This window comes from Callionymus lyra, chromosome 4 (genome assembly GCF_982586985.1).
Source record: "Callionymus lyra chromosome 4, fCalLyr1.hap1.1, whole genome shotgun sequence".
In the NCBI taxonomy this organism is placed as follows: domain Eukaryota; kingdom Metazoa; phylum Chordata; class Actinopteri; order Syngnathiformes; family Callionymidae; genus Callionymus; species Callionymus lyra.
The window spans coordinates 32,409,262-32,421,720 of record NC_141821.1 but is presented as its reverse complement, the minus strand read 5'-3'; the positions used below and the strand labels follow the sequence as shown (position 1 = coordinate 32,421,720).

At 37.1% G+C, this 12,459-nt stretch overlaps 1 protein-coding gene across 1 annotated transcript; it reads right to left on the bottom strand.

Moving 5' to 3' along the window:
- Positions 1–2,682: 2,682 nt before the first annotated feature.
- Positions 2,683–11,483, bottom strand: LOC148082620 (uncharacterized). Its single transcript, XM_087790224.1, has 14 exons — positions 11,448–11,483; positions 11,251–11,293; positions 10,797–11,171; positions 10,435–10,734; positions 9,713–9,973; positions 9,462–9,543; positions 8,452–8,479; positions 8,144–8,342; positions 5,663–6,037; positions 5,302–5,598; positions 4,571–4,840; positions 3,214–3,289; positions 3,109–3,142; positions 2,683–2,982 (listed from the first exon to the last, which is right to left on the bottom strand). The coding sequence occupies exons 1-14, from the start codon at positions 11,460–11,462 to the stop codon at positions 2,818–2,820; spliced, it is 2,520 nt and encodes an 839-aa protein (XP_087646350.1). The 5' UTR covers positions 11,463–11,483; the 3' UTR covers positions 2,683–2,817.
- Positions 11,484–12,459: the final 976 nt, after the last annotated feature.

Here is a 12,459-nt window from a genome sequence, read left to right as displayed (position 1 = left end):
CCAGAAAGGCAAGATGAGAACCATTCTAACACAGACCCAGACAGTCCCACTTCATCCCTTAGTCTTCTCAGCAGGATCTGGTGATCAACTGTGTCAAAGGCTGACGACAGATCCAAGAGAACCAGAACAAAGTATTGACCCGAATCAGCCGACATCATGATGTCACTGGACACTTTCAGTAAGGCTGTCTCCCTAGAGTGATGTTTGCAGAAGCCAGACAGAAACTTCTCATGGATGTTGCTCTGATCCGGGAACAAAGACAGCTGCTCATTTATGTTTTCTCTGTGCACTTTCAGGTTTACTCCAGTTTCCTCCAATCTAGAAAAGGTTTGTTCGAGTACTTACAATTGTTTGTAGGTGTGAGTGTGTACATGAATGGTTGTTTGTCTATGTGTGGCCTGTTTAGGGTCGCAGCTCTCACCCTTGGCAGCTGGGATCAGTTTCTGACCCCAATAAGGGAGTAAGCATTGGAAAATAAAATTCTTTTTTTTAAGGAATTTCCTTATATTACTTTTAGCTTGCTAGAAGATGAAATGGTGTTGAAACAACAGATTTTCTTACATGATGCTTTAAAGTTCTGATAACGGTTTGATTGAAGTACTAAGTAACTTAGTAAGTAACTTTTAGTCCCTATTTGAGTTGAAACGACATCATTTAGTTTTACAAATCTAGTAAAGGATTTATATTTGTTATGTGACTTTGTGTATGTAGTCTTTTGTATTTGTACTTGTATTTGTTAGTATGCATAAATGAAATATATAAATAATATGTATATCTTAAACTAGGAAAGAGTGCATTCCCGGATGAAAATGCAGTGTGAATGCTGAGCAGCATTCACACAACTGGTAGTACCGGAAGTAGTAGTAGGGGAATTAGTAGAAGTGGAACTGGTAGTGGAAGAAGTAGTTGATGTTGTCTTTGAGTTCTTCATAGGTTCTAAAAACACTGTTGTCTCAGTGCATCAGTGAATCTGTGATCCATCGCAGGGTCTGGTTGAGGAAGTCATGTGTTCATTTATCCACGATTGCTTTCACCTGATCAATTGTGTCATCTTGGTCTTTGTTCAACAAGTACAGGTAAACCTGGACGCTCTTGTTTTGATTCATCAACTGTTTACTTCTGCTCCAGGTTCTTCTAAAAGGAACTTTTTCCTGCTCCAGCCACACTGTACTTTATTATTGATCTGTTTTTACTTTCTCCACTATAGTATTACTTCAACTGTAAAGTGTCTTCAGATAACTTTGTTATGATAACACACTTTAAATTAAATTATTATTATTATGAATTACTCTTAGTAATAGTACTTGTAGTACTACGAGTACTTGTAGTAGTATTAGTACTCGTAGTACTATTAATACTCGTACTACAAGTACTCATAGTATTCGTAGTACTCGTCGAAGTAGTACTAGTATTCGTAGTACTCGTAGTAGTACTAGTACGTGTATAAGTACTCATAGTAGTATTAGTACTCGCAGTACTAGTACTCATAGTAGTACTAGTATTAATCGTAGTAGTAATTGTATTCGTGGTACTCGTAGTAGTACTAGTATTTGTAGTACTCCTAGTAGTACTAGTACGTGTAGTAGTACTAGTATTCTTAGTAGTATTAGTATTTGTAGTACTCGTAGTAGTTCTAGTATTTGTATTAGTAGTAGTTCTACTACGAGTGAAGGAGTAGAGGATTGAAGAAGTGGAGGAGTGAAGGAGTAGAGTATTTAATAAGTAGAGTAGTGAAGGAGTAGAGTAGTGGAGGAGTGAAGGAGTAGAGGAGTGAAGGAGTAGAGTAGTAGAGGAGTGAAGGAGTAGAGGATTTAATGAGTAGAGTATTGGAGGAGTGAAGGAGTAGAGGAGTAAAGGAGAAGAGGATTTAATGAGTAGAGTATTGGAGGAGTGGAGGAGTGAAGGAGAGTATAATTATTAGTATAACTATAAGTATAAGTATAACTATAAGTATAAGTTAAACTATAATTATAACTATAACTATAAGTATAACTATAAGTATAAGTTTAACTATAATTATAAGTATAACTATAAGTATAAGTTTTACTATAATTATAAGTATAAATATAAGTATAACTATAAGTTTAACTATAATTATAACTATGAGTATATGTTTAACTATAAGTTTAACTATAACTATAAGTATAATTTTTACTATAATTATAAGTATAACTATAAGTTTAACTATAAGTATAAGTATAAGTATAAGTTTTACTATAATTATAAGAATAACTATAAGTTTAACTATTGAGTAGTGAAAGAGTGGAAGAGTGAAGGAGTGGAAGAGTGAAGGAGTGAAAGAGTGGAAGAGTCAAAAAGTGGAGGAGTGTAAGTACAAGAGAAGTATAAGTATAAGTAAAACTATTAGTATAAATATAATTATAAGTATAAGTATAAGTATAAGTATAAGGCAGTAGTAGTGGAATTAGTAGTGGAAAGTATCAGAGATTGAAGTGGAAGGAGTGGAAACATGAGTTGAAGAGTTTCCCCATTGAAATGAATGGGGGAAAAAAGGGTAGAAAAAGTGGAATAAAAGAAAGAGGGGAAGAGATAAAAGAGAGGTAGAACATAGCCTGAAAGACGGGTACGAGCTGAATTGATAAAAGTTTGGACGGTTCAAATCGGATTAAATAAGTTGCACAAAGTTTAGGTCAGAAGTAAGAGGAATAATAAAGAGAAACAGGAACTCAATGCGTGAATTTATGATTGTGAATTTGCTTCCCAGCATTCACACAATAACAAAGGTTCAAGAGAGTTTTAATGATGGTCGTATTTATCTATCGAAGGATCTTCTAGACTCGTCCCCACAGACTATGTTTAGTCATCTGCTGACTTGCGCACATTCACTTGTGAGTAGACGGTGTCTTGCTGTTGCTCCTGTCCTTCTTCTGACTTTGGGTTCACTGTCCGTTTTGAGAAGTCAATTTCTCCATAATGGACTTCCTCTGCTTCCTCTGTTGTCTTCTGGTCACTTCTTACACTCTGAAAGACAAAACCACAAACTTTGTATTTGTCAAGTATCCAGAGTGTTGCAAACCGAAAAGTTGGTCAACTTGAGTTTCACTTCTTTAAGGAACTAGTGAGACGCAGAATCTGAACACTTCTCACCTGAAGAGGTGATGAACGTTTATGTTCCACTCGCCTGGTAGAGATGAAAGTAAAGTCAACAAAGGTATTTAAATCATTTCAGCTGCTCTCAGATATTTAACTTACCAAACACAAACTCCGATGGAGACAAAAATGAGGATCCCAGCCACTCCTCCAAGAATGAATAACCAATTATGAAATCCTTCATTAGAAAAAACAACTTAACTTTCCGCTACTTTGAGAACAAATTAAACCAGAAAACATTGCAGGCTAATGTTGTTTTTTTTGGGGGGGAATTTTCAGAATCAGAATTAAAGTGTATTTTTCTTCATGTAGCATTCATCTGTACAACATCTGAAAACTCCTCTGGACAGACCATTAAAATGTTGGTTAATGAGCGTCACAATAACTGTTGGAATATGCCTAAATCTAATCCTTTTCAATTTATAATGTGGTTACTGCGGGTCGTTTATGCTGCACTCAAGGGGGTCACACCAAAGGTCAAAGATCAATGCTCAAACTTACATTTACCTAACACAACTGGACTTTCGGGGTGTGCAAGCCACACCATTTAAATCCTGTGAGCATATTTGAGCTGTTACATGCATCAAGAGGAACTAACTGCAGCTTCTCACGTTTGACAGATCGCTCAAAACAGATAATATGTCTAACTAGCAGATATTAATGTTCCTCCAAGTAAGTAAGTAAGTAATATTTATTTATATAGCGCTTTTCGAGACCAGGGTCACAAAGCGCTTAGACAATCAAAACAATACTCAAAAAAGTACATACTTTAAAGATCAAGATAATACTGAGAACAACACAGGAGTTCGAGAAATTCAAGGAAAAGCCTGAACAAATAGAAACGTCTTAAGATGTTTCTTAAAGGAGTCAGTAGACTCCATCAAGCGCAAAGAGAGAGGAAGATCGTTCCAAAGCTTAGGAGCAACAGCCTGAAAAGATTTCTCTCCTCAGGTCCTGAGCCGTGTGCGTGGAACCATAAGTAGATTCTGATCCACAGACCTCAGAGCCCGAGCTGGGGTGTAAGGCTGGATCAGATCAGTGATGTAAGGAGGAGCCTGACCATGAATAGCGCCGAAAGTAAGAACCAGAATTTTAAAGTTGATCCTGAAAGAAACTGGAAGCCAGTGAAGAGTTTTAAGGATCGGAGAAATGTGAGTTCTCCTACTAGAGCGGGTCAGAATTCTCGCTGCAGAGTTCTGAATCAACTGCAGGCGAGACAGATACTTCTTGTTAAGACATGAAAACAAACTGTTACAATAGTCCAGACGAGAAGAAACAAACGCATGGATTACAAGCTCCAGATCATGTTGTGACAACATTTTCCTAAGTTTAGAGATTTTTCTCAGTTGAAGGAAACAGTTTCTGGTCAGTTTTCTGAGGAAACTGTTTGATTTGTCAGCTTGATATGATTGACACTATCTGCATAGATCTAAAGTTAAGAGAATCTTGGAATCCTTACCTGTAATGATGAGTGTTGAGATGAGAATCTTCCCTGACGTTTCATTTCCCAGCTGGTTCCTGGCCACACAGTAGTACTCTCCTCCCTCCGTCACGTTGAAGTTGTACAAGTCGCCCTCGGAGACGTTCCTGGCTCCGTCTGTGCTGATCCTGAACCAGGTGAAGCCGCTGACAGGAGGATTGGCTCGACTGGAGCAGCTCAAGTTGACAAAAGTGCCAGCCGACACCACCGCTGACGGGCTGACCCAGGCTGTGGTGTTTTTGGGGGTATCTGGGAGATGAAATGTGTCAGCTTAGAGATTTGACTTAAAGCTGAAACTCAAAGAACATAAATCAGAGATGGCTCAAAGTAACAATAACTTTACTTGTACAAGGAGAGTAATACTGAACATACATGTCAGTACGATTTCTCTCTGAAGCAGTAACTGTTTAGGTTGCATCTTTATGCTCCATCCTAAGTTATTCAACATCCCAGGAACAACAACAAAGATCACAACCGTAAAAACAAGACTGGAATGAACTACGGCTGGTTTAAGAACAAGGATAGGATGGTTAGTGTTCTTCCTGAAGGCTTGTCTGAGTGAACCTGGTGTGTGTTATTTGGAAAGAAATCCCTCTACTTCCTGTTTCCAACTCAAACCAAGCAATGATTAAATATGTCAATATGTGTGTTTAAGTAAATGTGACATCAAGATCATGTGATCAACATAGAAGAGACACTTTTTTGCTCACATTTCACATTAAGGGTCATGTTCTCAGAGGTCTTCATGGTTCCTTCATTCACTGGATAAGAAGCCGAGCAGTTGATGGTGAGACCGTCGTGTTGGTGTGACAGCGTCACGGTCGCCTGGATTTTACTGGTAGAGGTTCCATCTTCGTTTTGCTCTCTGATGATCCCAGATGGTTGCTGGAGATTCCATGTGAGTGTTGGAGGAGACTGCGGACAGGGAGTGGCAGCAGAGCAGCTGATATTGACCACTCTGTTCTCTAGTGTCTCCCCTGAAACATTCACTTCTGGCCTCAGAGAGTCTGCGAAGTGTAGCCGACAAAAAATAAGAGACGGCAACAGAACAGGACAGAGGAAGGGCCTTACCTTTGACTGTGATGAACAGAGGCTGACAAATGGCGGTTGCTTTGAAATTTGTCTTTTCAACTCTAAAGAAATATTTGTCTGTGTAGTTCGACGTCAGATTTGAAAACAAAGTGCTGCAGTTTCTCTCACTCAGTTTTCCATTGAATTTCATGGGATATGGGCTTTCTGGCTTACTTTCGTTATAAATCACATTCTCTGGAAATGGATCGAATCTAGGGTCCTTGATCATCCAGACTCCCTTGAATGATGTGTCTGTTTCTCCTTGCGTGGTGAAATGACAGGGGATCTGCAAACACGAGCCACTCAGAGCCTCCATTTCCCATGGTGCAGTAACGGAGAGAGCTATTTCATCCGGACATTTGACAGAAGCTCCTGCTGGATCAGAGACACAAAGCGTCATGTTTGGAGGGCAGAAAGATATTTGCTTTTGTTCTAAACTGGAACAAACAGTAACAACTCTGGTAAAAAAAAAAAATCACTTGGAATCATTAAGGGTCACACATGAGCTACAACCCCATTACAGATGTAAAGAACTAACAACAGCTAGTTAATTTCATTTAACACAATAACCTTTTTTGTCTCCAGTCAAAATAACTATTTCTCCCAAATATGTTCTTAAACCTAATGGATACATTTGTGAATTAAAGCTTTGATGAGAAAAGGTTATGAATTTTAGCTCACCTGAAAGAGAGAGGATGCTGAGCAGCAAGATGTATATCGACATGTTTGTTCAAGACTCGTGGATGGAGGAACATGCAGCGGTTCATTTCCTTATATCTCCAGAATGTTTAGAAAACAGGAAGCTGCACAGAACAACTACACGAACGAGCTCTTCATTTATTTACCCAGATAGACAGAATTCTCAGGTGAAAACCAAATAGATCACTAATATGGGTAAGACGAGAGTCTATTCTTACCCATATTTGTGACAAGACGTTCAAATAAATTATTCGCAACAATATATTTTCTGTCAGAGGAAGTAGCCGACTTCTCCTTTTTAGTGCTTGAACTCCTCTTTTCTACTGCATTTCCTCATTTGTGCATCTTTCCTGTAACGAACATATAAACAAAACCTATTTACTTGTGTATTACCTTAACAATAACTATAAAGATTTATTTTAAATGATAATAATGTCAAAATCTGACATTTTTGAGAGCAGATGAAAACTATCATTATTATTATTTTGAGCAATTTAAATCCAGTCAAAATTGAAGTAGCTAATCAAAGGTTTCTTCAAGGAATCTATTTATAATGTTTTGATCCCATTTTAAAAATATGTAGGCCAAAATATTAAAAACGTATCAAAACACAAAACGGATCAAATAAAAAATAAACTAAAAGATGGTTTGGAATCAGGTTTACATGACGAAACTAAAGTCAGGGTGACGGAGGTTCAAAACACAAACACTAACACTGCTTCCCTCTGGCTGTCCAGGTCTATCAGAAGCTCACATTTCTATCATGAACTCTCACTGAAATTGATTTGATGTTAGTCTCAACTCAGTTCTATGTTTAAGGTTATGACCCAGGAGTGTCAGACACATTTAAAAAAATAAGTGGTTGATTTAGATGAGGCTTACGAATTTAGAAAAATAAACAAATCAGGCTTTTATTTTGTGACGGCTAAACTGTTGTGTATAACTACAATTAGATGATTTTTTCCAACGTTTTTCTTATCAAATGAACCAAACCATGGGTTTACGACTCGGCAGCTTCCAACGATGCATCTAACAGTGACGTAAAGTGTCCTCCGTCTTCCTCGACCCTCTAATACTTCAGGTGTAAAATACCTGAAATGAATTGTCTTCCTCGCTTGTTGATTTTTTCTTCTCTTCGTGAAATAAAATACTTGGTAACAGTTGATCCAGATTTTGTCAAAATACACACACATCTTTATATTTTGCTTCTACAATTCAGTATAAAGTTACATTATTAATGAGAAAACATATTTTTTTAAGATATAATTGTATTAAATAATCAATGAAGACAAAACTTAAATTAATAACAGATAAATAACATAAATAATGACAGAAAAAGCAACCACAATTAAATATTTATATTATTTTGTCACTCTTAGTTATGAATTACAACTACATCGCACTTAAACAAGCCAAAAGGGAAACATACATATTTATTAGTTTATCTTTCATTTGTTTATAGCATATATCTAGTGGTTTTGTTTCGTAACAGCACATTTAAAATTAACTGTCTTTCAAAAATACAAATGAGATTTATCTAATTTTTGTAAAAGTACTTTAAATTGGAATTTAAAAAAACCTTACCCAACTGTTTTTCGAACTAATTAAAATTCACAGGATATGTTCAGAAATAATAATTATTATAATTATTCATTTTACCCTCGAGTGTGAATTGCTTGAAAAGATCATATTGTTACACCTTGGTTTTTTTCATTCATCGTTTTATTTACCAATTACCAGTGAACATTTCAGAGTAAGTATAAATGCAAGGTCTTCAGACTTAAGTGTCCACAGGGATGTTGGAGTCTCTCTCTGAGGGACCAGCAGCTCTGGACACTGCGACCTGTGAGTACAAAGTTTCAGGCTCTTCTCTGAAAGCATCCTCAGACTCGTCAGTCCTCTTAGAGAAGAACACCTCCCCATAATGAAGCTCTTCCTCGACCTTGCTTTCACCACTTGCAAGCTCATCTTTGGCCTGGTTCTGCAAGGAGTGGGAAGAATGATTTCGAGGTGTTAACAACACGTGTTTCACAAACGCTGATGACGTAATCTACAGGTGACGTCACTCGACGGTCACATGATGAACTTACCTTTGCTCGCCCTGCTGATTTAAGCCACCTGTCCACAAAAGAAAACACAAAAAAAGAGTGTTTTGTGATACATGTCGAAATGATCTGTGTTTTAATTTGGACGATGCGTAGATTCAAAGTTTAAAAAAATAGAAACGTGAATTTAAAAAGATTGAAAAGTTGATTTAATTATAATGTATTGTTAATCCATTTAATTAACTTCTTTTAAGAAAAAACGATTTTATTTATTTATTAAAAAATATATAATTGTATCAAATGAATAGATTGATATAGAAGAAAAAGTATTTTTTTATTTTGGAAAACCTTGACCCGATCTAGTCATATACGTACACGATGCTGTATTATAGAAAAGTGTAGCGTTTAGTTTCCACCAGCAGGGGTCAATATTGCTGTGTTCTTGAGTCTAAATCACTCTAACAAATTAAGCAAGATAAGATAAGATAAAAATAAAATTAAAAAAAATGCATTAGCTCTATATAAAGTGCTGTAAGTAAAAAAAAATTGATGATTTATTCACCAGACCAATCAATGTCCACTTCAGGGTGAGACCATTGTTTTCACCTCGAAAACTTACAGAACAAAACAACATTTTGCATTCAAGGAAACGTTCAAACAGAATGAAAAGTTTAGAGAAAGAATTGTGATTATTTTGAATACTGTAAAAAATAAATAAAAAAATACTATAGTTGTTTATTCACATTAAACTGACACCAATCGAGTTTAAAATGTGAACTGTTTATTAAATTATCTTTTTGTATTAATCCCAAAAAATGGAGGACGTAGAACAAAAAACATCATTAGGACTATAATCTAAAGAAATACCCACAATTTTTATGATCCAGGTATAATATGATGGAGACAACTTATAAACCATGAAAAAATAGTTTAAAGATGTGCTTGTGCATGAGATTCAAATATTTCTAGAATGATGACGAAAACAAATACCTGTCCTGCTCTGCAGATACAACAACATTCTGGTCAATGATGTATTTAGAAATGTTCAAACTTACCAAAAGTACACAAGCAGGCATATAAGCAGTCCAACAACTCCAACGAGAAGTATCCACCAGAGAAAAGAAAGGCTTCCATGTCCTGTAGGAGAAAACAACTATTAAGGGGCTGGAGTCCATCCCAGCTGCTAAGGGTAAAAGTCAGGAGACACCATGGACAGGTGATCAGTCCGTCACTGCGCCACAAAGAAATTCACCGACCGCTTCAACACGTGGATAGAACACGACAAGATCACAATCATTTTGTGTACCTGGAATGATGAGTGTGATCATCCCTGACGTTTCATTTCCCAGCTGGTTCCTGGCCACACAGTAGTACTCTCCTCCCTCCGTCACGTTGAAGTTGTACAAGTCGCCCTCGGAGACGTTCCTGGCTCCGTCTGTGCTGATCCTGAACCAGGTGAAGCCGCTGACAGGAGGATTGGCTCGACTGGAGCAGCTGAAGTTGACAAAAGTGCCAGCCGACACCACCGCTGACGGGCTGACCCAGGCTGTGGTGTTTTTGGGGGTATCTGGGAGATGAAATGTGTCAGCTTAGAGATTTGACTTAAAGCTGAAACTCAAAGAACATAAATCAGAGATGGCTCAAAGTAACAATAACTTTACTTGTACAAGGAGAGTAATACAGAACATACATGTCAGTACGATTTCTCTCTGAAGCAGTAACTGTTTAGGTTGCATCTTTATGCTCCATTCTAAGTTATTCAACATCCCAGGAACAACAACAAAGATCACAACCGTAAAAACAAGACTGGAATGAACTACGGCTGGTTTAAGAACAAGGACAGGATGGTTAGTGTTCTTCCTGAAGGCTTGTCTGAGTGAACCTGGTGTGTGTTTTTTGGAAAGAAATCCCTCTACTTCCTGTTTCCAACTCAAACCAAGCAATGATTAAGTATGTCAATATGTGTGTTTAAGTAAATGTGACATCAAGATCATGTGATCAACATAGAAGAGACACTTTTTTGCTCACATTTCACATTAAGGGTCATGTTCTCAGAGGTCTTCATGGTTCTTTCCTTCACTGGATAAGAAGCCGAGCAGTTGATGGTGAGACCGTCGTGTTGGTGTGACAGCGTCACGGTCGCCTGGATTTTACTGGTAGAGGTTCCATCTTCGTTTTGCTCTCTGATGATCCCAGATGGTTGCTGGAGATTCCAGGTGAGTGTTGGAGGAGACTGTGGACAGGGAGTGGCAGCAGAGCAGCTGATATTGACTGTTTCCTTCTCCTTCAGTTCATTTCTGACTTTCAAAGTCGGTCTCGGAGGAGAATCTGGAATTTGATAGGGTAGTCAGTGTGACTCTGTCTGTCTTTGCCAACAAATGTGTTCTCACCTCTGACAGCTATGTTAACATGCTCACAAGCGTACGACTTGTATTTCTCTGTCTCGATCCTGAAGAAATATTTGTTTGTGTAATCCACCTTTAGGTCTGAAAATAAAGTTGAGCAATTGTTTTCACTCATGTTGCCGATGAGAGTCATTGGATATTTGTTTTTTGTTTTTGCAATTTTGCTGTCGTAGACAAAGTTTTCTGATGATGTTTCGCTGATGAGCCAGATCCCACTGATGGACTCGGTTGATGCCAGTGCATTTTCTTTAGTGATGCTGAAGTTACAGGGGATCAGCAAACAGGATCCTGTCAGCCCGTCTATGGACGGAGGAGTGGTGATGAAAAAACTGATGCTTTCAAGACATTTTGCTGAAGCTCCTGTTAGATCAGGATATCGTGTCAGAAATCTCAGGGTGGTTCAATACGATGTTTGGAAATACAAGAAAGTTCAGCTCACCTGACAGAATGAGACTCAGTAAAAAGCCGTTTGTCCACATCCTCTTCACAAACACAAGAGAAGACAATTGCAACAAAAAAGATTTTTCATAAACAGCTCTGTTTGGATTTTAACATGGACCAACAAACTTCCCGAGGTCACAAGATGCTCACAAGAAGACAAAATCAAATACAGATATTAACATTTATAATTCTTACCTTCATCATCGTCATTTTTCCACCTTCTGCTTCTCGTTTTGCTTCTGACAAAACACATTTCCTGTTTTTCAAACCACTGTTCTCTTCTTCTTTCCTCTGTTTTGCATACAATCTCTCAATTGTCCAAAATTACACCATCAAAGCAACAATACTAAATATACTGTACATACGCTTGATAGAAAGTATTTGTCTCTGCAAATACTTAGTAGGTTTCAAAATACTCATTTTAAATCTTTACAAACTCAAGTTTAATTTTTAAATGAGTCAATGTTTGTGGTATTGGCCAGGAATTAATGAAGTGAAAATACTTTCATGTGACCTCTGCTGGTGACACCAGTACACATCAGCACCTCTTTCATCCAATCACAATTATGATTTGAGAATAACAGAACATTTAGCTGCAAGAAATATTCCAGTCAATCTTTTATTCTTTAGAGCAGAACCTCAAAGTGTTGACAAAACTGTTTATATACTGTATGTATGACGGTGACGAGCATATGTCTTGTACAAAGATCATCACACTGGAATATAAACAGAACTAAAAAATGTTTATTTCAAGAAGAAAATTCAGTGTGAATGCTGAATCTATAAATTGAAATGCTTGAAAACAGTTGAAATGATGGCATAAAGGAAAAGACTGAGTTAAAACCGTTGAAATAAAGTGAAAAAGGTTGAGAAGAAGAAAAGGAAGAAAAAGAAAAATATATAATTTGTAGTAGTGGCAGTAGAATAAGTGGCAGAGTTATCAGTAGAATTAGTAGAATAATTAGTAGTAGAAGAAGTAGTAGTCGAATTAGTAGTAGAAGTAGAAGTAGAATTAGTAGAAGTAGTAATAAAAGTAGAAGTAGAATTAGTATTAAAAGTAGAAGTAATGGTAGTAGTAAGTAGACAACGGTGTTTAAAAAAAAAAGTAGAATGAAGTTTCTTAGTGTGAGTAGTTAAATGTACCTGGAGTGGAAGGAGTTGAAAGATGAGTTTTTTTCCCATTGAAGTTGAATGGGGGGAAAAAAGA